The sequence below is a fragment of the Gossypium raimondii genome, chromosome 7 (genome assembly GCF_025698545.1).
Source record: "Gossypium raimondii isolate GPD5lz chromosome 7, ASM2569854v1, whole genome shotgun sequence".
Taxonomy (NCBI): Eukaryota; Viridiplantae; Streptophyta; class Magnoliopsida; order Malvales; family Malvaceae; genus Gossypium; species Gossypium raimondii.
In genome coordinates, this window is record NC_068571.1 from 46,005,091 (window position 1) to 46,032,121 (window position 27,031).

Genomic DNA, 27,031 nt, shown 5'->3' on the forward strand with positions numbered 1-27,031 from the left:
GAAAATGGTTTTCGCTTTCTTTAATTTATGTTTTTCATGTTTTATTTATTTTATTATAATTATAATATTTTTATTTTTTTACAATCTTACCAACCGTCCACTATATACCCAAATGAATTATTTGCCATTTTGGATCTTGGTTTAATTGCTACATAAATTCTTTAGCAATTAAAATTTATAACGATTTTTTACCACTTTTACAATTTAGTCTTATGCCTTAATTAATCACTAATTTGGCGAAATTATCTATCCAAAATTTAATTCACCTATCTAAAAACTATTAAATATTTAGAGGCTCAATTTTTGAAAATGAGGTCTCGATTTTTTTGTAACACCATTAAGTTTAGGGTAAATACACATGTAGCTTAACTAACTATCCAATTAATAAATTAAATCACCCAAAATTTAATATAATATTATAACTGACTCATAAATATTAATTAACAATATTTACGGACTCAATCATTGAAAAACGAAGTTTCAAAACCACTGGTTTTGATACCATTAATTTCCGAATCGTTACAACTAGTTCTTGTTTGAAGAGAGATAATTGATATATCTATATGTTACCTAATTCAACTCAACCGTTTATAAGAGTTTATTATTAGGGTTGATATGATACAATCAATTGCAATCACATTCCCCATAAGTAACTATATAAAAGGTCTTCAATTGTCTTCATTAAGACTAAGATAAAGATATTTAAGATATTCAAAAATCCAAATGATCCAATCTCTTCAAACTAAAAACTTAGATTACATATAAAGACTTTAATTTGATTCTTTATAATTAAGTGTTGATTAGATAAATTTTTGTTTGAAATGATGACTTAACGTGCCACATTAGCTTACCGCTACACTGTTAACAACAATTATCAACTTAGTGACTAAAATATTACAACACGATAATGTAAGTGACTAAAATGTAACCTGAAACAAACAAAAATGATTATTTTAGTAGTTTACCCTATTTAATTATTATGAATATTTTTATTTTAAAATGTTATATAAACAAATTTAATAAAAAATTTAATCTATAAACAACAAAATTTAAATTTTGAAATTTGAAAAGTCAAAAGAATAAATTTATAAAAATAAAAATATAAAATTTAAATTTAAATTTAAATTTAAGAAGAGGAGCATATTTGATAATGAATTAATTGATTAAACTTAGGGGTATTTCGGTAAATAGACGGTTATAAAATAAGTTAAGAGGGGAGAGAATGGGGTCCAATCAATCGCTATCAAAAAGGAAGCGGGTGAGCTCAAAATTACAAGGATGGGTCACCCACCGCCCACGCTTCCCCTCCTCCTTTGCCCCACCGCCCGCGCTGCCTGCTTTCCCACACGTCTAGCTCCCCTTGCCCCACGTCTCCTTTTGTCTTCTCTCAACATTTATTTACTAAAGTTCCAAGTTAATAAACCTTCCTCAATCATTGATTACTCAATTTCTCCTGGGTGATCTATTTGGCATGTGATTATTATTAGGATAAATTATATAAGTACTGATTTAACTCTTTTTTTGGTATAGAATTATCATTTAATTATTAGTAAATTTTCTTTTATCATGTAATTATAAAAAGTCACAAAATGGTTACTTAATTATTTAATTGTCTTTTTTGGTCAATAGACCCCAAAATCTAAAATAGTTGGGTGACAAAAAAGACAAAATTAAAGAGTTGAGTGGTTATTTTGTAACTTTTCATAGTTAGGTGACCAAAAAAAATTTACTAATAATTGAGTGACTATTTTGTAACTTTCATAGTTGGATGACGAAAAACGAAAAGAAACATAGTTGAGTGACAACTAATGTAATTTACCCTTATTATTTTGGTAACCATTTAGTCCTTCTATCTTTCAGAATTTAAAATTCATATGCATTTTTAACACTATTAAATTTTTTTTGTTAAAATAGTTGGTGTGACATTTTGAAATAAAAATAAATACTCACTTGGTAACCATGTAGCTAAAGAACAATATTGTAATGAACATAAATTTAACAAAATAATTTTAATAGCCATGTTAGGATTTTGTCCTCGGCCTCTACAGAGAGTTGTGTACGATTCATGGAGGAGGACACCTCAATCAATGGAGATAGGTACCTACGAGACTCGAGTTAGGTATTAGTATTAGGCGTGTGAATAATAATGGAGGTACCTAGACTCAATATAGCTCGAACCATCAACCAAGAACTTATAAGTGACATGTTTGTAAACATAATATCACTTGAGCTACGAGGTGCCCCATGAAATTGCACGACTCTTTACAAAGGTTAGAGACAATACATTTGATTATTGATGGTCCAAATCTACTGCCCAAAAGATGACATTTCAAAATTTTCTTATTAAAGAAAAACATGCCACCAAATTTTTTAAAACCGAAATGGATAATATCACCAATTTCCAATCTAATCTGTTAAACAATATACAATAAATATAGATTAGCATATGGAAAAATAAGATAGAAAGAATGAGATTGAAATTTCATATGTTAGTTTTTGAGGCTTTTTCACTTAAATAATATAAAAATAAAATTAATAACTGAAATGGTATGGCCATAAAATTATTTACCAAAATGGTATGGTTTTATTGGTGTTGCCTGTTAAATTGGCGGCACCTAATTGAAAAGTAATGATCTAAAGTATTTAGGACCTGTTATGCAATTTTTCCAGATAGAGTGGTTGTTAAAAAAGGGAAAGGGTGCCTGGGGCGCCAAGCTTTAAATCTGGCTAATTATCTTATAAGCCCTCCTTATTTGTTTTTTTTATTTCTCTTCAACTCACTATACTATTTTTATTCAACTCACTATATTATTTTTAAACAAGCCCTTATCCTATTTTTGTAGTTACACAAGCCCTTAACTTATGGTTTTTACTCATAAAAGCCCTTTAGTTTAATATTAAAGTAAATATATTTTGAATTTCAAGCTTTTTGATGCAATAAAATTATATACACTTTAACATCAACATAAAATCTAAAAAATAATCAAAATTTTCAAAAGAATAGTTAAGAATATCATGTATATAAGCACTCTCAAGAAATTTTAAAATTTTATTTTTTAATTTAATAAACTTTCAGCCAGGTGCTGCCAATTTGACAGGCGACACTAGTAAAACTATATCATTTTAATAAATAATATTATGAGCATACCGTTTCAGTTATTAAATTTATTTTTTGTATTATTTAAGTAAAAAAAAAAAGAGCCTAATTTTTGACTTTTCAAGAGGCTCTATCTTGTTGGAGCAGGGAAGGAAAATAAATGGTATTTGGTATATAGTCTTTTTCCCATATCTCTCTCTTTTCAAAAATTAAAGTCTCATTTCTCCATTGTACACGTCTCTGTCTCTTTCTCTATCACACTTTCCTCCTCATTTCATATCTTTCTCTTTCCACTCACATCTTAATTACATAAAATCTCGAGAGAGAAGTGGTAGTAAGCAGAACAAGGTAGAGGCAGCTTTGCCTTTGGCAAAGAAAGTCTGAAAGTGCTACTAGGCCACCCCACCCATGCTTTACTTTTACCTTCTTTTTTATTTTGTTTTTATTATTTTGGATTCAACTATAATGGTTCGGGCCGGTTTTAAGTGATTTGGGCTAAAAAAAAATTTAGCGGTTCATCCGGTTCACAATTCAGTCGCGGTTTATACTTGTTTATTGGGTTAATTGACTTTTCCTTTACTTTGATATAATCCGATCCGATTTCAATAACTATGCATGTCACTAAAGTATATAAAATACTTTCTTTATTATTTCAACTAAAGTTTTATTTTAATATTTTATACACTTCAATATTATTATACAAAATGTTTCACCTACATTGTTTATATTTTATATTATTATTGAAGCGTGTGATTGAGTTGGTGTCGAGTTACCAACTCAATTACTAAAATAACATTACTTATTTTAAATAAATTATATGGATATGAGTAATTTTGTTTTTTTAAATATATTTAGAAAAACCAATAAAATTTGCAAATATTGACTTTTAAATCCTTGCCATCAGCATTTATAAAATCTTTTATCACCACTTCAACAAAAAATATTTTGATATTTTTATACATTTCAATATTATTATACAAATTGTTTCACTTATATTGTCTATATATCTATACTTACTATTATTTAAGGTAGAGTTCAATGTTTTTCATGCTATAATTTCAATGGAATGTGAGTGCCAGGGATATGATTGTTGAAAAGTTACTTTACAACTTTTGGTATACAATGGAAAGTATTGATTAAAATATCAAGAAAGTTAAATTATCACATTTGGTTCATTAAGTACTTTCCAATGAATATAATGATAATTTACGAATTTACTCTTATTAGATAAACGAAAATATTCATGTATTTAATTTTTATAATAAACTTTATTCTTAACAAATATTTAGATTAGATATTTAATAATAAACTTGAATTGAAAATTTTAAAATTATTTTTAATTTATAATTTAAATTAAAAGTAAAATTGTTTCAAATTTATCTTGCATATATTTTCTAAATATAATAACCCGTATATTAACATTGTTTTGGAATAAATTAAAAATACTTAAAATCCGTTTTGTTTTAGTTAAAAGTTGACCTATAAGAATATAAAAAAATAGTTGATTCAAAATATTGCTACGAGCAAAATTACAAATAATTAAGTCATAGGAATATAAAATCACATTCGATCTAATCTACAATTCATGCACAACTTAAATGAAATAATTCTTCTACCCGTATTCTACCAAAATAATAAGTATTTCATACAAATGTAAGTGTTTACCTTTCTTTAGTTCTTTATTATTCTTTCTTCTAAGATTGAGGGTCATTAAATCTAAAAAAGAATGCAAATGTTTCAAATAAGTCCCAATTTTATAATGAATTAAATCTATGATTTGATTCTCATAAAAGAAATGTTGTTATAATTCAAGTAGATATAAAAAGTGATTTTTAATAGACTAATATCTTAAACTAATATGAAATAGGCCAGTTTTGTTTTAATATACTTTTCTCACATTACCATATTAATGGGAAAGTAACTCTAAGAGAAAGTTAGATTTCAAGAAAAGTAAATAAATTTAACATGGCAAACGTTGATGTAACTATTTTTCATCGTACCAAACACTACTTAAGTGTGTGACTGCAATGATATCGATTCGATTAAGGAAATTATTAAAACAATCTTATACATTTTAAATAATATTATTACAATGATACTTTTATCTTTTCTCATTTCAAAAAGTAAAGTTGATATTTTGATATAATTTTTTAATATTTTATACATTTCAATTTTATTACACATTGATTCATCATCATTGTTTGAATATCTATACTATTATTTAAGTGCATGGCTAACTTGGTGTCGAAGTCAACTGGATACTAACTCAAGAAAATGATAAGATAATGATAAACAATTGAAGTGCATTTAATATTCTTAAAATGATGTATTGGTCTATTTAAAATTCATTTACTCACAATTTAAACTAATTTTTATTTTAATTTCATACCTATTACATTGTTATTGTTATTATTATTTTCAAACTTTATATTTCATTATTTATTGTATGATATTTTTAGACTCGCACCTATTTTCTAAATGCTTAGTTTCCATACATATACGCCTATGATAAATTTTTAGTTTCATTTTAAGTTAAAATATACCGTAGGTCTTTGTACTCTTCGTAAATTTGGAATTTAACCGCTATAATTTTATTTTTAAGAATTTAGTCTCTCTACTTTTCAGATTTTAAAATCCAGGTTCGACTGTTAACACCGTTTAGTTACTTTGCTACTGAATAAATATTTTTTTATTTCAAAATGCCACTCTAATAAATTTAACAAAATTAATTATGGAATTTGGATTTTTAAACCTAAACAGCATAGGGATGTAAATCCCTAAAATTAAAAATACATGAAGTAAATGGGAAATTTATAAATGGTATTTTAATGTTTAATGGAAAAGGTCACTTGAGGGTGAAGATTCTATTTTATCTTGTTCTAATTGGGAATAAACAATCCACACTTTATGAGCCCGCAATTTCAGTTGATTCTATGTGCTGCTTCTTCTCCTTCTTCCTCTTCAACAACTCCAATTTTCCTTTTGAAAAGGAATAATCAATAACACAAAGACAAATCCAATCAATCAGGTAAACATAATCTTCTCGCTCCATCTATATGATCTCAATTTTACGTTTGAAAAACCTTCTTTCTTTCTTTGCACTTCAAAATCCAATCCACTTTTTCCTTTCTAATTATCGCCTCTCTTATTTTATTAATGAATTACATTCCATTAGTTTTTGAATCGATTTCGTCGACGATACCAAATGCAATTGGTCAAAAACAAGAAATCCATATGGTTGATTTAGCTATTTAAGCCGGCAAACAAGAGACTAGCTGTCACAATCCCCCACCCCCCTTTGTTTTTTTGTTTAATATGATTATGGAGTATACCTGTTTGCCTTGTTCATGTTTCCTATGAATTTGTCCTGATAGTTACAACCCATGTCGAAAATTTTATGGTTTATTATAGTTTCCGTTCAAACAATAGGTATAATATCATATTACTTTTCGTGGGTTTTAAAGAAATAAGATGCTTTTCATGATGGGATTAGAATTCTTAATGTTCATTTATTTTATTTTTATTTATATGTAATTTGTTATCATTTATACATGTAGGACTAATATATTAACAGCGAAAAGTAATTGACAACTTGATATTTATTTATTTATTTATTTTATCAGAATGCTAGGTGAGAATGTAGCTGAATAAAAGTCTCAGTTTGACTTGCAATTTATGGTCAATGAAATTGCTTCAGTAATGCGTTTTTGGGAAATTATGACAATTATTGAAAAATATCCTAGCCAACTTGCAGCAGTATTTATATATTACATTTTCATTCGAGTTTTATGGCCTTATCTTCCTATCTTTTCTTTGGTTTCTTCTGCTTTGCCTTCCTTTTTAAGTTGTAAGTCTTTTAAATCATTTTATATGCTCTTATCTTTTATCTCTAGAATCCATGTACCCTGAGATAATTTTGAGAATTGGGTTGGTTTTTATGAATTGAGGTGGTGATCTGCCAAGCTTATTTTTTCTTGTAAATTGCCACTTGAAGCTGATTGGGTTTGAGTTGGGAAGGTTATTTTGTTCTCATGACTTTGTTGGATGTATTTTCTGTTTTTAGGTTACCCTTTTTTTATGATCTTAATATTCATGTTCTGAGGTTTATATTTATGCCCTACAAATGCAGAAACCATTGATTGTCGCTTATGTTGCATGCTGGAATATGCTAGTTCATAGATAGTACTGGTATTTGTTTTGAGTTCTTTTAGACTGATATATAAACTGTTCGACTCTCAGAGCAAAATCCAAATGGGTAATCTTTTCTGTTGTGTACAAGTTGACCAGTCTACAGTAGCCATTAAGGAGAGATTTGGCAGGTTTGAGGATGTTCTTGAACCTGGATGCCATTGCCTACCTTGGTTTCTTGGAAGTCAACTTGCTGGCCACCTGTCGCTAAGATTGCAGCAGTTGGATGTTCGTTGTGAAACCAAGACTAAGGTCTGTATATGTTGTAATTTTTCAGTTATTGACTTATTTGCTCTATAACTTTTAGACGTTTTAGGATGATGAATATAAATGGCCTTTCAGTTTTTGTGCACTTCTATTAGTTTCTCCAACTTTAGCATAAATAGTCATGCTTTTGTCAGTTACTCTGTTTCTGGTGGAATTTAAGTGGAGGAGGATGTGTTGTTTGAAGTGAAGGGAAAATTCGTGATTATGAAGAAATAAAATGGTCTAATACTTCCATAAATATTCTTGTTATCTAACTTTCAAATGCCTTAAATTTGTCAAATAATGTTTTCCATACATTAATATGCCTCTGTTGTACAGTGTGAAACTGGTTTTTATGGACATCTTATCAGGACAATGTATTTGTTAATGTTGTTGCATCTATTCAATACCGGGCACTGGCAGACAAGGCAAGTGATGCCTTTTACAAGCTGACAAACACAAGGACACAAATTCAAGCCTATGTGTTTGATGGTAAGAACAATACTTTGTTGAGTAGGTATTGACATTGCAGTGCACTCATAAGTTTATATACATGTGAATGAACTCATTCATCACTTTTTTCTTCAAATTTACACAGAAAATGTTATAACGTTTCCCTTCTTCTGATCTTCAATACATTTAGTTATTAGAGCAAGTGTTCCGAAGCTAAATCTGGATGATGTTTTTGAACAAAAGACTGAAATTGCTAAAGCTGTTGAAGAAGAACTTGAGAAGGTAATCAATTTGATTAAGTACATCACATTCTGTGAAAGCCAACCCCACATGTTGGTCTAAGGCATTGTTATGTTAAATTGTTGCGATGTTGAAGCTGACATTTAAGTATGTTTCGAATTCTGTTACCCTCTTGTTCTTCTTCCAGGCTATGTCTGCCTATGGGTATGAGATTGTTCAAACACTTATTGTGGACATAGAACCTGACGAGCATGTGAAGCGTGCGATGAATGAAATTAATGCCGGTAAAATACTTGTTGCCTCTTAATTGGTTCTTGCTCTTTCGAACTTGCTGTTCTTTAGGTTAGGCTAAATGTGCATTGGATTCATAGCTGTGTTCTTTCTGAAGTAAGCAGCAAATAAGATCATGCTAGTACAGAAATATAAAAGCAACACTTGGCCTAATGAATTTTTCAGCCAAAAAATATGAACTGGTTCCTGGGAATTAACCTTTTGACATTGATCCTTCAAATTTCTTGTCATCTGTTATTGCTTGAATCATTTTAGCTTTAGAGTGCATACCCCGAGATGTCTGTCAATTGGGTGTTTCAATAATGCCTCCCCATCATCATATCATGCATTTCTTTTCCCCCATTGGTAAATAAAATATATAAGTTTTGTACCAAAATAACCCGATGGGTCTTCACCCACGGGTGAAGCTTTTCATGACTCCAGAAGCAGATAAATTTGTTTTTATTACAAATTTGCAGTGGTGTCTGTGCTGATATCAACAGAATACCACTATATTTTGTAGTAAATTATTACCTAGAATTTAGTGTTCTGATGTGATTTTAATGTGAATATGGCGTTTTTCTTCCATTCTGTTATTTTTCTCGATAAGCAGTGACCTTAATATGATTTTTCTTATCGTATTGTAATTGAAGCTGCAAGGCTGAGAGTGGCAGCTAATGAGAAGGCAGAGGCTGAGAAAATTTTGCAAATCAAACGAGCTGAAGGTGAGGCTGAGTCCAAATATTTGTCAGGGCTGGGTATCGCTCGCCAACGACAAGCAATTGTTGATGGTTTGCGAGATAGCGTGCTTGGATTCTCCGTTAATGTCCCGGGGACTACTGCAAAGGATGTTATGGATATGGTCCTGGTTACCCAGTACTTTGACACCATGAAAGAAATTGGTGCTGCTTCTAAGTCCTCAGCTGTGTTTATCCCTCATGGTCCTGGAGCTGTTCGTGATGTCGCTACTCAGATTCGTGATGGACTCCTCCAGGCCACACACCAGTAACTATATGATTTTTTCTTAAGACAAGACAAGACAAGCATTAGTAGTTTTTTAAGGATAATACCTGGTTTTAACGTTTACCTGTTTAGTTCTGGATGTCATTTTTACATTATGAGCACTGGATGTACATATGGTGTGGGCATAAACGGTTTGTGAAATGCGTAAGATATTTTATACTCTTATAGATGTTGAGTGATCTTTATTATGGATTTTTCTTGGTTCTATTGTCGCCATGGATGAAGGTTGAACAATTCTTTTATCAAAGATTGGTCACAAATGAGTTCATTTCAAGAAGGGTTCAAATTCAAGAATAATATGCAATCGATTCCAATTATTCTGCAGCTGCAATTTTTTAAATTTCTGAGTTAATATCATATTACCGACAATTTAGCATTTAATAAACTCAGTTTGACATATCGGGAATCATTCATTTCTCGGATCAAAGAGCACACAAAAGTATGTATTAGCATTTTTTTGTTTCTCTTTCGAAAACCCCGCTGCCTTTCTTACTACGAAAAACCAAGTGGCAATTTTAGAAAGGCATACTTGTGAAATTCACCTCTGATGCTTTGTAGGTTTTTCACTTTAGTCCTTAAACCCTTTTTTTTTTCTCATTCTCACCTACAACGTTACAAAAGATTTCAAACAAATCCAAAATTAATTGAAACTGTCAGTCAACTAGCGGAACTTTTTTTGTCTGACGTGATATGAAACATTTACCGATGACTTTGTTGACATTACATAACACATCATCACTAACGTGACATTTGAATTAAATTCATAACACAATAAATATTAAAAAAATATTAAATCCAAAATATTTTAAAAAATAAGAAAATGTGGAAATTATAAAGATATCGCTATCTCCTATCTCTTCAAAATTTATACAAGAAAATAAGCCGTGCGACTAACATACTTAATGTATTTTTAGAGTTGATTGCCATACAACTATTCAATATATAATAGGTCGTAAATATAAATAGAGTTAATATGAAATACCTAGATCAATTATTAATGATAAAATGAACTTTTTTATACACAATTATATTCATAATAAAATGCAGAATTAGATAATTGGTAAATTCAAGTGAATAAGACACTATAATAATATTCCTTTCTTCTTGTATCTCTATATCTATTCAACTGCTCTCTAGACATGTCTTGTTAAATCAATTATGCATCACCATTGATAAGGTATTAAAATATCTAACATTCAACTGAAACTTTAACAATTATATGTAGTACCCAGACCCATTTAGTCACATTTCAATTATCAATGATAAAATAAAATTCTTTTATTCACTATTATATTCACAACAAAAGGCATAATTGGAACATTGGTAAATATAAATGAATGAAACACTATAATGATATTTTATTTTTCTTGCATCACTCTATTTCAATCTAATTGCTCTCTAGATGTCTTATTAAATCGAATTATGTGTGACTATTGATAAGGTATCGAGATAGTTAACATTCAACTGAAACTTCAACAAAGAATCATAGGTTGTAAGGGTATTCAATAGATATCTTTAGTTTATCCCACAGGATTTACACAACTTAGAAGCAGAGATCAAATCTTTTGTTACTCATATTTTTAATGCACATGTGATATGAAATATATGCTACGGTGATACTTTCCAATTTTTCTTGAAGTGTTTTTCTTTATCAAAATTTCAATATTGTATAGGTGATTGTTTAGATATAAACAATATATAACTTGAGTCTACAACTCTATTTTCTTAATAATTTCATCAACAGGACTTCCATCTGGCATAAAAGATAAATAAAAATGAATTTGAATTGTTGATTCATATTGGTGTATTTCGCTTCAATGTGTGTCCTAGATTGTAAGGTGGAGCACTTTAATACACATATGGGAGTGTAGATTGAATATATACCAATATCCGACTATATGGTTCCATACTACGGGCTGCAAAGTGATTAGTTTACGTGCAATGTATTAATTGATTAATGCAGAGTGATATGGTAACAACGGTAAATGAATGATATTATATACTACTAAACGCATATCTTGATAAATTTAACATGTTAAATTTGTCAAAGACAAGACTCTAGTATAAATACCTCCAACATTCAATTAACAATGAATAAGGAAAGATTGAATAAGCCAAGAAGTAATGTGATTGAGTGTAAAAGATATAATATTTGTAAATGTAAGAAAGAAATTATGGTGATTAATGATCAGGAGTAAACATAAATGAACAAATGACTTGTGATGCAAGGTAATGAATTACTATATAGGTAGCAAATTGTTGGACAAATGAAAGAGTGTCGCCTTAATTGGTAAAATAACCAATCAATGCTTGCATTAAGTATACCTGTAAGAGGGTATTCATTTGTATCTAACATTTTCAAAATTTTAATACATTGGAACATTTTATAATTTATAAGTAATTTCAAGAGACAATTTTACTCACTTCATCAAATTAATTTACTTTGTATGAAAAGGGGGCAATTAATTTCTAGCCATTCTTTAAAATCAAATTAAATTCATAGTAATGTTAAAATAATTATTAAAAGTATATTTGTATTAAAATTAATTATTTAATATTAAATTATAATTAAAATAATACTTATATAAGAAATAATATAATAAAATTACTGGATGGGGTAAATTGAAGATTATCCTCTCCAATGAGACATAGTGAACACTTGATCTCTTGAGCCCCAATTAAAAATTAGGATTTGGTGAGACATATTTTAAATTTTTAAAAGTATTGAATTGATTTTTTAAAAGAAAATATTAACTAAAAATCGGAATGGCAATTCGCATGTTCTTCATTCATTCTTTTTTTTTTAAGATTTTATGAAATTTTTTATAGTTTTTTGAATTTTTATTTTTAAATATTTTTATAATTTTTAAATTATTTCTTGACGTGACATTTAAGACAAATAATACCATATTAACATAAAATGCACGTAGACTACCATGTAGGTAGTTACGCCAGACATCATTAAAAGAGTTAATGTTTTAGTCTAACATTTCTATTAAAGAAAATGATTTATTTTTAAAAGATTAATGGTCAAATTTAACTCAAAAAATTCAAATAGACAAAAAAGGTAAAGCGGTTTGATTTTTTAAAAAATTAATACTCAAATATTTTAATTAAATAATAATAATCAAATTCACAAAAAAAAAAAAAAACCCTTAAAAAGTTAAATAAAAGTTTGGAAGATATAGTGAAAGATAATACATTTGGGACTACTCAAAAGTCCAGAGTTGAGTGAAATTAGCATTACATAGGCCCCAATTGCAGGCGTTGAATCATCTCCTTCAAAGGAGACACTTAGCAGACAAATTCTCCTTTTGACTCAATTTGATTTACTTGTAAATTATCATACTACACAATATAATACAATGGGTTGATTTCTTTTATTTACACCCATCTCCATTTTTATCTATAAATTCTTCTTCTTATCTTGAAACTCCTTCTCCTCCTCCTCCTCCTTTCCACCACCTTCTTTATCCTCCTTATCTTCACATTCCTCATCTTTCTTCTCCTCCTCCTCCTTCTTATCTCCTTTCTCCTCCTTACGATATTCTTGTCCCTCCAACTTCTCTTCTTTCTCGTCTTCTTATTCTTTTTCTTTACGATCGTCATGCTTTTTCAAAATTCGCCCTCTCCCATACTTTCCAACTCTATAAATATTAGAATTTGCGGTGACCAGCACCTAATCTGTATGACTTTGGATTGAAACTGCCAACCTAATTTGTTTACAAATGTATTACAGGTTTATGGAACTAACCTTGAAATCTCAATATATGATAGTTGCATGGGGGTTTCAGAATTTCCACCGCTGCATCTTTCCTATACAGTTTCAAGGCAGGTTTATAAGTTTTAATACAATGATGCAATGTTGCAAACCTTTTATAATCTACCTTTATCCCTTATTTTAGGGTTTTCTTTTCAACGTTAATCTGTCTGATTAATGGCTCGACTGCATTTTGTCTCGGCGAGAATTATGAATATCCACATATCAATGCACCTAGTCCTTGTAAGGTAAACATTTTTTTGCCTTATTTCTTTACTATTTTTAGTTTCGAGGTTTTGGTCCACATTTGAACACATCGGTTCTTGTAATTTATTTCAGTCCATTAAGATTAGTGTAGGGTTGTCGAGACCATACAAAATAATCATGCTAATGACTAGGGTGAAATTCATAGACATCGACCATAATTCTTATTAAATTTAAAATTTAGTATAGGAATAAAAATAATTACAAGTTGGGGAAATTTTAATAAGATGGAACCCTAGCCGAATGTAAAATCTCCATTTAATTCATGAGTTGGACCATAGATGTAAAGATAGTTTTCAGTGTTTCGTCATGTCAATCAATCAATCTCTCCTTACCATTTCTTACTCATTATTCGCCTATATACATGCCATTTACTTAGATCAAAATGGTGGAGATTTCATACTCTTCTCCAAGTCTTTGAGATGTGAAGAAATTGATCCTCGACAAATCCTCACTTCACATCTTTACCCACGTATTAAAAATAATGCAGTAAGCTTGTGAAAGCTTAGTAAATACGATGAGAAATAAACTTACCTTTTCATTAATTAAATGTAAACAAAATACAAAAATGTTATAATAATTAAGTTTAGAGCTTAATAGCAATAGAATTTCTATACTATACCTCATTTATTATGCTTGAATTCATTATCATTCCAGTCACTTATGCTTAATCTTAACACAATAATCTTAACCTTATTTTATCTTTTAGAATTTATCTAATGTCCAATTTATATTTAACAGAACATGTAGAACATGCAAAAGTAATACAAAGATGCACTAAAGTGCAATAATAGAACACAGTAGCATCAGAGTGCTATGTTAAAACATAATAGAGTTGAAGTGTTTAATCAAAACAAAGTGGCACCGAAGTGCATTAACAGAACAAAGAGCACACTAAATGCTTTCTAATGGCATGTCATCTATACTTTACTAGTTCATATCTTGCCTATATGGACAAATATAGTAGAGTCAATTTCTCATTTACATTTCAGAACAAAATTTATATACTTTTGAATTATTTTCAATTTAATCCCTATCAGTTCAAAACTCCACAATCATTCTCATAATAGTTCAAAATCATGACATAAATCATTCAATAGCATATATCACTTCATATATATAAATACATATGTTCATTCATAATTTTTACCTTTCATATAAACTTTTCCCCATTTTACAAATTAGTCCCTTTTCTCACACTTCCAATACAAAACATAATATTATTACCTTGTAATTGATATCCAATAAATTTCAACACATTCACTAATTAATATCAACTAAGTATTATAACATATTCATGTACAATATTAATCATATAAATATTAATATAGTTGATCTAACAAAATTCTATACTTAGATATTTATTAAGTAAAAAGTATTGTTTTACTTACTACCAAAGGCTTGGAATCAAGCTTTCTTTGCCTTCTTCTATTCTTTGGTTTTTTCTTTTCCTTTGTCACCAACTTGTTGTTTGCTTCTCCTAATTTTCTTCATTTTCACATAAAAGCATACAAGATTTACTTATCAAAATTATAATCAAATAACATATCTATGTTCTTTAAACAAAACTAACATGAAATTCATGAAAAACTGATCACAATTACCTTAATCTCTTATGATCAAACCTTAGTTCTTATTTTCTCTCTCCTCTAAGACAACTATGGTTGCACTTCTCATGAAACTAAGATAGCTACTAAGTTTTTCTATTGATTTCACTAAATATTCATAAAGAAAATTGGAGGAGTTAAGCTTGGAAGACTTGGAAATGGTGGAAAATAGACTAAAATGAATAAAAACTAAAACTTAATTTTGTTCATGAAGGAAGTAACGTGTGGGAGAGAAAAGATGAATAAATGTCATCATCCTTTCTTCATGTTCCTAAAATAATATCTATTAGTTTAATAATTTTAAAAAATAAACATTAAAATATTTCCACCAATTATCATTCTACATCAATTTAGTCCTTAACCATTAACATGTTATAATTATCTAAATTATAGGTTGACCATTTAGTCCATCAACTTTCTCTACAATATCATTCATAGTCATACTCTCTTTTGGTAAAATTTCACCTCTAATCCCTCCTCTTTTTCCCTTCAATTCAATCTAATCACTCCAACTCTTAATTCTCTCGCTTTTGCCCCAATACTTTTCACTCTCTTACAATTTAGTCAATACCCCAAATTTATTTCTCACAATATACGAGCCTTTTCAATTACCTTCAGTATCTATCTTCACCCTCTACTAACTTTGATAATTTCTATTTGATAACCTTCTCATATTGTAATATATTTTAACATTGTTCCTGACTCAGTAAGTTTGGGGATGTTACAATATTATTTCAATAAAATGTTTAAATTTTATATAAAAATATTTAATAAATAGAATTACATTTGTAAATTTTATTAAAGATAAGATCTAAATTTCACTAATTGATAACATGATTAATATGTTATAGTATTTTAATTTGAAATTTTAAAATTCAAATATAATACAAATCTCAAATGTTGTTGTAGGGTATGACTGTCATCTCTCTATGACATCTAAATTTTGAAAAACAAATGAGACCGGTATAGTGGTGTTGTATTATGTCAAAATATTGAAGTAAAAATATTATGCTCATTTAAAATATGGATCAAATTCATATTTGAACGTTTAAGGCTTGAGCCCAATCCATTTTTAAGTTTGTAATATATTATACTATGTTACTTTTATTACATAAAAATTAAATAAAGTTAAGATGTCTATATATAAAATTTTAATAAATGAAAAATATTTAAAATTATTAATTATTAAATTAAAATAATATAAATATTTTTCAAAAATAAAAATAATATGAACCAGTCTAAAATGAAATTGAATTAGTCATTTACAATTATGGATGAATTTAGGTATATTTTAGGTCTGGTCGAATTTAAATAAAAATAAATTTATTAATATGATGCTTAAACTGACTCCGAACATAGCACCTTTACCATTACTACGTAATTCTGCAGTAAAGGAAAGAAAAAGAAAATTATTCAATCAAAATGCATTGACAAAAGGTGTATTGTTTCTTCATATTCCCAATTTTTCTTTCTTATTTCTAGATCTGGTGTTCTAGTAGTTTAATGCAATTAGACTCTGTAAATTGAACTAAAACCAACGAAACATAACCCCAAAATAAGGTCTTAAATTAGAGCTTACACCAGCAAGTGTGGACCAAGAAAATTTTAAATCACTTTTATCTAAATTCATGTGTCATATGATTAAACATAAATAGTAAAGTTAGCTCTCTTTTCTTTCTTCTTTAGATCATTTTGTACGATTTAGTCCTCTCAAATTTTTGGGGAGATTTTAATTTAGTGACTCAAAATGAAATCTTTGTAATTTCGTTTTTTTAACTTTTAGAGTATTTTTATTTTAGTCACCTAAACGTTAAATTTTTAACGGCAGTTAACTTGTACACACCACATCATGTTCACACTTTCATTGTGGTCACCCAACTTATAGCTTGCTTTCATTTTGGTCACTCAAAAAATTTCTTCTTCTTTTTTTTAAATATTGATCGGGATAAAAAAATAAAGATTAAAGTGAAAAAGCGGTAAAAACTAAAATAATGCTTTAAAAATTGTCAAAATGTACTTGTTTACCTCCTTGTTGAAATTTCTAATTTTTTTTTCAATATTGAAAATTGAAATTTCAAAATATCAAAATCAATTAAATAAGTTATCCAAAGTTTTTTGTAACGACTTGAATTTAGTGATATCGGAAACAGCGGTTCAAGACCATTAAATCTGACGAGTGAGTTCGAAAATTTATTAGTTATTATTTATGAGTCAAGTTTGACTTTAGAAAGACTTTTGAATTAGTAATTTGTGATTTAGAAGAATTTATTAGGTAAATTGGGTTTGAAAACGAGGTATCGAGACCTCGATTTCATAAACCGAGCCGTAAATATTTTTATAAATATTTATGGAGTGCCATTAAGTTAGTATTAAATATTTGTTAGAAAATTTTAACATTTTGATAGTTAATTAAATAAAAAGGACTAAATTGAAAAAGGTGCAAAAACTTGCTAGTTAAAGAAATAGAGATTAAATAGCTTAAGTGTTAAATAAGCGAGGACCAGAAAGGCAATTAAACACTTATAAAAAGGCTGAAACGGTATGTGCAGAGAAAAATCTTGAAATTGGATGACTTAGGGGCAAAATGGTCATTTGGGAATTAAGATAAAAATTGAAAAAGTGACTAAATTGAATTCTAGACATTTCTTCATCAATCTTCAGCCAATACCATAGAAGGGTCTCCAAAAGCTGGTTTTTCATATTTTTACATCATTTGAGTTCAATTTTTGCTCTTTTCTTAAATTTTTTGTGTTTTTAAGACTTTTACAATTAGGTCTAACTATCTAATTCATTAGTTTTTGATTTTATAGATAATTTTGAAAGTTAGCATTGGTGAGTCTGGACTTTTATGATGAATTAATATATTTAGAGCTTTAATTTTATTATATGAGGATTTTATCAAGTGATTTGGATAGATATTGATTTTAGGACCAATTTGTGAAAAGGTTAACAATTAGGGTTTAGTGTTGAAATTCTGGATATCAAGAGCTGTATATTAGCCTAGAATGTTTAGATAAATTTCCAATTGAGAAAAAAATTAGCTCAATTGATGGATTAATTAGTAACGGACTAATTTGTAAAAATTGTCAAAATTGGAGTAATTGTGTAATTTTAAAAAATTGAGGGGTATTAATTGTGAAGTGAATTGAAACTGAAATATATGCTAATGAATGAATAATTTTACATTTTAGATCAAGAGACCGTTGACAAACGTGAAAAGAGAAAATAACAGAATAGTCCTTGAACTTCTTCAAATCTTGCAACTTAACCCAGGTAAGTTCGTATGGTTAAATTTAAATTTTAAATGTTAAATTAATGAACAGTATTATGTATTTATTCATATCATTTGTTGAAAATAAAATTAATGTTAAAGTTATGAAATTGAATTGAATGTTCGAAACGAACGGAATGCAGGATTGATGTAGTCATTCTGGCAAAGGAAAAATTGACAACAATTTACCCAAGTAAATCGGGGTTCAGCATTTGTTGCAAACTTTCGTGTTTACTTTCCGTTTAGCTCTCATGAGCTTCAGTTAACTCATATGAGTTTCTGTTTAACCCTAGTAGGTTTCCGTTTAGCTCTTTTGAGCTTCTGTTTAACCGTTATGGGTTTCCCTTTAGCTCCTATGAACTTCTGTTCAACCCTAATGGGTTTCTGTTTAGCACTCATGTGCTTCTGTGCAGCCTTCGGGCTTCTATATACGATGTACTCAAATTCGTAAGACGTTTTCCAATTTGTTAAAGGTTGGTAAGTGGCATATGGAATTAATGTTTGAAGATTTAAAGTTATTATTGTTATTGATCGGAATAAGTGGATTCATCAATTGAAGTTGTGATTGGCAGGAAGTGTATGTAAAATGATTTATTTAAATGATTTATTATATTATGTTCGATAAGATTTATGATTGAAACCAATGAACTTACTAAGCTTCATTAAGCTTACTTGTGTTGTTTAATGTTTTTTGTAGATTTTCGAGAAATCGGGAGATTGGATCAACACTTCAGATCGCACTATCTAACTTGCTTTGATAGATTTTGCTATACATATTATGCTTTATATGGCATGTATAGGGATTGAAATGGTTGTGTAAATGCTAAGAATTATATTTTGTTTATGTTTCAAGTTAACTTATATATAACTGGTTCTATCATGTTTGGTATAGTATTAGTATGGTTAATGGATAGATAGATCCTAGGCTTAGAGATGAATAAATTGATAAAACATGTTAATATAAGTAGTTGAATGTGTGAATTGTTTTATGATCCAATTAGAATGTTAGAATATATGTGATAATATGATTATATTAAAGTTAGAATTTGGTTGTTTTAGAGATATTCTTATGGTCTATATGTATGAAATTTGAAGTGTGTAGGTTGAAGTCAAGAATGGGTGAAAAAAAAGAGTCATAAAATGGCCTATTTTCATCTACACGAGCAGAGACACGAGCATGTGTCTCAGCCGTGTGTGACACACGGCCTAGCACATGGGCAAATGGTATGGTTGTGTGTCCTCTGCACCTTAAAATTTAGAAACAGAATACCCAGGTTTTTGCACATAGCCTAGTAGACGGACGTGTGGCTTAGCCGTGTGACCCAAGTCAGAGAGTTACACGGGTAAGGACATGGGCTGGGACACGACCATGTGCCTCACATCGAACGCCCACACGAACGACCACACTAGCGTGTGTCCCCTGTACCAAGGAAAATTTTTGAAATTTCATGAAAAATTCTATGAGTTTTCGATTTAGTCTCGATTTGTTTCTAACACATAAATTGGGCCTCGAGGGTCCATTTAAGGGACAATATGATTGAATATGATTGGTTTCAGATATAAATAGTAAATGTCATGAATTAACCGTATTATTCTGTAAACTCTGGTAATGCTCCGTAACCCTATTCTGGCGACAGATATGGGTTAGGGGTGTTACATTTTTTTATCCCTTAATAGTGTCAATTGATTTGTTGCTATAATATTAAAATTAAATTTAATTAATTAATTTAGTCTCCTTTTAAATCTTATTAAAACTAACTCAAATAAATAATCTTTAATAATTGTATATTAAACCCAAATTTTTTGATTATATGATCTCGAGTCTTTCAATTGTAAATTAGTTAATTTTATATTCCATGCCAAACAAAACATGAAATTTTCATTTCTTCTTTACCCAAACCTAGAACAAGCAATTCATTTAATTAATTGCAATTATTTTTCTTTACTTTTAACTTACTATGGAAGATTCAAGATTATATAATCAAAAGAATTTTAAGTAAACAATTATTAAATGAATTATTAAGTTTATTTCATTAAAAATAATATGGAAATATAAGATAAAAATTTAAAATGTAGGAGATTAATCTAATTAATTTCAATATTACTGTTGAAACCATTTTTTTATTTGGAAAAAAAATATGGATCGGCTTTGAAAATGAAAATGGGAGTCGCCACCGATCTTTTATTGGGGTGTGATCGGATCACCTTGAAAACGATTTTAGGTCTACGAATTTTTAGAAAATAATTTCAGGAGTCGGTTACGCACGAGGAAGGGTTAGCACCCTCGCAACGCCCAAAAATTGATACCGAATTGATTGTTTAATGTCTTAGTGCTGAAAATTTAAAAAGATTTTAAAATACGATCCTTTGAAAAGAAAACTTGAATAATTGAATTGGATGATAAGACATACCCATTTCAAAGAAATAAATTGTCACACTCAGTGAGTTAGGGTGCAACAGTTCAATCTTCGAAATTAAGTTTGTCTTTTTCAATTTTTAAAATTCATGCATTTTGAGAAGGATATTTGGTTATTTGGGTCAAACGAGAAATCAGAATCCAGTAAGTTAGGGTTTAATTTCTCGAAATTCCTAAACACCGAATATTGTCTTTATTTTAAAATCCTTAACTTGAGGTAACAAAATGTCATATCCAGTGAGTTAGGATCTAACATTTTGAAATCCCGAAAAAAAAACTTTGTTTAGAATTTGTATGGTTTTATTGCAAAATAAATACTTGGTTATCTAAATTCATCAAAAAGAATTGAAGCCCAGTAAGTTAGGGCACAATCCTCTTGAGAATCATGAACACCGAGCTTTTTTTAAAATTATGGAATAGCGTGATTGTACTGCTTTAATAAAACACATCTTTTTAAAACAAATATAGCATAATTAATATATAGCGTAAAAGATAAATGGTAATCTAAACACATACTAAGAAGTAACAAGCAAGCAATAGATAAATACAAATAACGATAATTTTATTCATATTATACAAACCCCAATATCAACAGTTAAATATCAAATGAATTAACAATCAATTTTCTAAAAGATGCATCAAAATAATCACAAGGAGGAAAACAAAATAATTAATATGTCCTATGTATAAAAGTTTTAAAATAAATTACATACATGATTTTCAAAATAGACACAAAATAAAATAATAAAACATTGGATAATTAGTATTTGAAATAAATTGGAAATAAATTTGAAATAAACAACATACATTTATTAGTTTGACATAAATAATGCATATAATAATATGATAATAATGATACATATATACTAGTATACATAAAAAAATGGAGTAGGGAAGGTACAGGGCAAAATACCAAAAAAAGCCCATTATTTTTAAATTTATTGAAACGGGCCTTTTTCCTTGAAAACGTGTCCACGTCAGCGCGATGTCAGGGGACGTGTCAGCAAAGCACGTCCCTAAGGGCGCGCTTTGCCTACGTGGCAACAAAGCGCGCTTATGTGAACGCGCTTTGTTGTTATCGTAAACAAAAGCGTTGACGTGGGCGCGTATTCGTTTGCACGTAGCGCGCCCACGGGAAGCGTTTTCTTGGCGTGAAGCGATTAAGCGGTCATTTTTTGACCGTTGCCCCCCCAACGATAAAAAAAAACTATAAAACCCCCCCACCCTCTCAATTATTTTCTCTCTCAATTAAATATGAATTAGAGAGAAATTTGGAAGGAAATTGAGAGCAAATTGAGAGGAAATTGAGAAAATAATTGAGAGATGATTAGTTTGTGAAAAAAATGAAAGGGTGGGGGGTTTTATAGTTTTTTTTACCGTTGGGGGGCAACGGTCAAAAAAATGATTGTTGCACTGTTCACGCGAGGAGAAAACGCGTCCCCAGGGGCGCGCTACGTGGCAGCAAAACGCGTCCACGTCAATGCGCTTTGCCGTGGATGCGCTTTGTTGCCACGTAGGCAAAGCGAGCCCTCAAGGACGCGTTTTGCTGACACATCCCCTGTGTTGACACCATTTTTTGATAAAACGGGGTCGATTTGGATTTTGAGAACGAAAAAAGGGAGTCGCAACCAATCTTTTTTATGAGGTGATTGGGTCACCTCGTAAAAGTGGTTGTTTTTAATAAACAATTTAATTTTATTAAAACAACAGGTTTGGTCCACGAAATTTAGAAAAACGGATTCGGGAGTCGGTTTCGTACGAGGAAGGATTAGCACCCTCGTAACGCCCAAAATTGGTACCTAGTTGATTAGTTAATGTCTTAATGTCGAAAATTTAAAAATTTGAAGAATTTTAAAAATACAATCCTTGTATTAAAATGTTGAAAATTTTCGGGAAAATAGGCATTTTTCACATTAATCGAGAACGAGAATCATATCCAGTAAGTTAGGACACAGTGTCTCGAATTCCTGATACGCGAATGAATGCTAAAAATTTACTTGCTTAGAAGATATTTAGCTATCCCGGATTTAAAAAAAAGGGTTCAGGCCCAGTAAGTTAGGACTTGATCTTTTATTAATTTCCGAGATCATCTAAAGCTTAAGTTTGAGAAAAGACTCGTATATTTAGATTCATCGTGAAAATCGAAACCCAGTAAGTTAGGGTACAATCTTCTCGGATCTAAACATACGAAATGCCATTTATTTAAACCAATTTTGATATATCGAGTAAAATGAAACACGAGGTTGTAATAAAAGAATGCAAAAACAAATTACATTGTTGATATGCATAGCAAAACAATAATGAATACGATAGTGTAAAGATAATACGAGCAACAACAACGAAAATGAGATAAATAAAAGAACAAAACAATAACATACAAGAATACAATACACTACACCAAAACAGGCTTTTAGCGGCATTTCTAGTGGCGTTTGCACAAAAAACGCCGCTAAAAATTAAGCATTAGCGGCGTTTCTTGGAAAAATGCCGCAAAAAACCTAAGCCCAACGACATCGTTTTTTACCTTTCGGGGCATTAGCGGCGTTTTTGAAAAAGCGCTGCTAATGCTCAGGCTTTTTGCGGCGTTTATGAAAAAGCGCCGCTAATGCTCAGGCTTTTTGCGGCGTTTTTAAAAAAGCGCCGCTAATGCTCAGGCTTTTAACGGCGTTTTTGAAAAAGCGCCGCTATTGCTCATGCTTTTAGCGGCGTTTTTAAAGAAGCGCCGCTAATGCTCTGGCTTTTAGCGGCATTTTTGAAAAAGCGCCGCAAAAACATTGAAAAATATTTGTTAAAAATAAAAAAAATAAAATACTATTATTTTAAATAATGTTAAATTTTTTGGGTACATGACTGATTGATTTTTAATTTATATATTAAATAATTTCATATATAATTGTAAAAGATACGATAGTATTAATTTTAAAATATTTAATTAATTATTATAGTTTAAGGTTTAATATATATGGTTTAGGGTATATGGTTAATTTAGGATTTAAGGCCAGTTTAGGAGTTGCAATTTTAAGGTTTATAGATTATGGAATTAGGGATTATGGAATAGGGATTCTGGTTTAAGGGTTGTGATTTAAGAGTTAGGGGTTAGGAATTTGGGTTAGGGTTTAAGGTTTAGATTAATTAGTATTTTTTTAATTTATATATTAAATAAGGTTTAGGGGTTAGTAGTTAGGGGTTTGGGGTTAGAGGTTAGAGGTTAGAGGTTAGAGGTTAAGAGTTAGTGATTTAAGGTTTAGAGATTTGGGGTCGGGTTAGGGTTTAATGTTTAAATTAATTAGTATTTTTTAATTTATATATTAATTAAGTTCTTATATAATTGTAAAAGAGGGGTTAGGGGTTAGGGGATAAGGGTTTAGGGTTTATGTTTTATGATTTAGGGTTTAAGAGATAGGTGTTAGGGGTGTAGGGCTTAGATTAATTAGTGTTTTTAAATTATATATTAAATAATTTCTTATATAATTGTAAAAGAGATAATATTAATTTTAATTTATTAAAATTATGATTATAGTCTAAATTATTTAAGAGATAATAGATCAATTTTATATATATTAAATGGTTTAGGATTTAATGTTTACTTGAATATATTAAATGATGAAAATTTATACAATTAATTAATGTTTTTATATTTAAAATATTTAATCTAAATTTAGATTAAATGGTTTAAACCATTTGATGTATTTAAATATCATACCATGGTAATTTATCCTGACTTTACCCTACTTTTTAAACCATGGTATGAGATAGGCTAGTCTCCCACTAAAAATAAGCATTAGCGGCGCTTTTCGGAAAACGCCGCTAAAAATGAGCATTAGTGGGTTTTTAGAAAAGCGCCGCAAAAAACCTAGGCCCAACGACGTCGTTTTATTGAGTTTTTGAGGCTTTAGCGGCGTTTTTGAAAAAGCGTCACAAATGCTCTGTTTTTAGTGGCGTTTTTGAGAAAGCGCCACTAATGCTAATATTTATTCTAAACCATTTGATATATAATTTTTTGTGGCGTTTTTATAAAAAACGCCGCAAAAGATAAGCAATAACCACAAAATTCATTTTGCTTAAAAAAAATTGGCGCTGCTTTTTTCCCCAAATTTCCCTCTAAAACCCAAAAACTAAAAAATCCCAAATTTGCGCTGATTTGTTCACAAAATCCCAAACGAAAAAATTTGGAGGAGCAGAACTACGCGCTGCGATTCCTCCCTCTACGATTTGATTGTTAGCTTCTCCCACTCTATTTTCACAATGAGGCCTTTGTTCTCATTTCGTTAAATCTAATGGAAAGCGATTGTTTCTCATCGACACTTTTGCTTTGGTAAATTACAATGATTCCTTCTTTTGTTTTAGAAAGCTGTATTTTTGTTTGATTTTGGAATCTTGAAAATATCTGAAGACATGGTGCATTATACTTATAGGTTAGGAGATTAGAGGCGGAAGGTGCGCCTTCAAGCAAGCCGAGGCAATAACTTGACCATGACTGAAATTTTGAATGATGACTTAGAAAATGTGTCTCTTTCAGTTGTTTCCAATACTAGTTACTCAATTCCTTCCTTCCATTTCAATGAAAAGAATTCAACCATGGTTTACCATCCTATTTATTTAGAAAAAAAGAGAGAGAGGAAATCGGTATATTTAATTGTTTAATTTGGGTTACAAACTTTTTTGTTTTTTATATGTTTATCTCACAAATTTTCTTTTATCTGCTTTTTACATGTTTATCTCACAAAGTTTGGTTTATCAATTGTTTTACCTTCACTTTTTAATGTGTTTCATGTGTTTATCAGCTAATTTTGCTTCTATTTATTATTATTTCCACTGAGAACAAAACTTGAGGGATTCATTTATTATTATTATTATTATTATTATTTGATTCATTGCACTGTGATCTTTGGATGGAAAACAAGTTTAATCAGGGTGGACATAGGTATGGAGATATTACCCTTCAAATACATATCCCTATTGTTGACACAATTTTTTGACAAAACTGGGTCGACTTGGGTTTTGAAAAATGAAAACGAAAACGGTAGTCGCCACCAATCCTTTTTGATAAGGTGTGATCGGGTCACCTTGAAAAGTGGTTGTTTTTAATAAACGGTTTGATTTTATTAAAACAACAAGTTTGGTCCACAAAATTCAGAAAAACGAGTTCGGGAGTCAGTTGCGCACGAGGAAGGATTAGCACCCTCGATACGCCCAAAATTGGTACCTCGTTGATTACTTAATGTCTTGGTGTCGAAAATTGAGAACTTTAAAGAAATTGAAAATGCTATCCTAGAAAACACTTGAATAACATGGATTAAGATTTAAGAGGATATTTGGCTATTTGGTCAAACGAGAAATCGAAACCCAGCACATTAGGGCACATTTTCTCGAATTTCCAAACGCAAAACATTGCCTTTATTATTTTTTAGAAAAAAAAATCCTCGTCTCGAGAAAACGACATGTCATATCCAATGCGTTAGGACACAACGTATCGAATTCCCGATACGAGAATACATGCCAAAAAATTTAATTATTTAAAAAGACATTTAATTATCTCGGGTTTAGAAAAGAGATCATGCCAGTGAGTTAGGACACGATCTTTTCTTAATTCCCGGGATCGTTTAAAAACTTGAGTTTGAAAAGATTCAGCATTTAGATTTATTGCGAAAATCGAAACCCAGTAAGTTAGGGTACGACTTTATCAAATCTAAACACGAAATTTTGTTTATTCAAAAAGTCATAATTTATGCATTGAACGAAGACAATTTAACGCAAAATAGTAAAAATAAAACACGATGTTAATATCATGAATTCGGTAATGTAAGTACGAATAATACTAACGATCATCAAAATGAAATAAATAAATATAAAAGACAAGTCAATCATGTATACACAATAATAAATAAATAAACAAATAAAAACTAAAGCATCAAAATAGACATGTAAATAAATAAAGAAAGAAAGAAAATAAAAGATATATATATGTATTCGTGAAAGAAAAAAATGTATATGGATATATATATATAGATATGTAGATAAATTATAAAATATGAAAAATATGAGTATGTATGTATATATTAAATGAATTATAAAAATATGTACATGCATAATGCATATATGTATTTATATAGAATAAAAATAAAGTTAGAAAATAATATAAAACTAATTAATATATTAATATAATAGTAACAAATAAATAAAAGGAAAATAAAAC

General features: G+C 29.5%; 1 protein-coding gene across 3 annotated transcripts; it reads left to right on the plus strand.

Moving 5' to 3' along the window:
* The first annotated feature begins 5,962 nt into the window (after positions 1-5,962).
* LOC105787774 (hypersensitive-induced reaction 1 protein) lies at positions 5,963-9,705 on the plus strand. Of its 3 annotated transcripts, none has more exons than XM_012614335.2 (6): positions 5,963-6,125; positions 7,337-7,537; positions 7,903-8,023; positions 8,175-8,266; positions 8,412-8,508; positions 9,148-9,705. In XM_012614335.2, the coding sequence occupies exons 2-6, from the start codon at positions 7,349-7,351 to the stop codon at positions 9,501-9,503; spliced, it is 855 nt and encodes a 284-aa protein (XP_012469789.1). In that variant the 5' UTR covers positions 5,963-6,125; positions 7,337-7,348; the 3' UTR covers positions 9,504-9,705. The 3 variants fall into 3 exon arrangements, with proteins under 3 accessions (XP_012469789.1, XP_012469793.1, XP_012469797.1); XM_012614339.2 differs by lacking the exon at positions 5,963-6,125 and adding an exon at positions 6,795-6,944; XM_012614343.2 differs by lacking the exon at positions 5,963-6,125 and adding an exon at positions 6,957-7,114.
* Positions 9,706-27,031: the final 17,326 nt, after the last annotated feature.

Excerpts from the sequence above, each read along its gene's own strand:
- LOC105787774 (XM_012614335.2), top strand. The coding sequence starts at position 7,349 with ATGGGTAATCTTTTCTGTTGTGTACAAGTTGACCAGTCTACAGTAGCC. Across the intron at positions 7,538-7,902 it reads GTTGTGAAACCAAGACTAAG|GACAATGTATTTGTTAATGT; the intron begins GTCTGTATATGT and ends ACATCTTATCAG. Across the intron at positions 8,267-8,411 it reads TTGAAGAAGAACTTGAGAAG|GCTATGTCTGCCTATGGGTA; the intron begins GTAATCAATTTG and ends TTCTTCTTCCAG.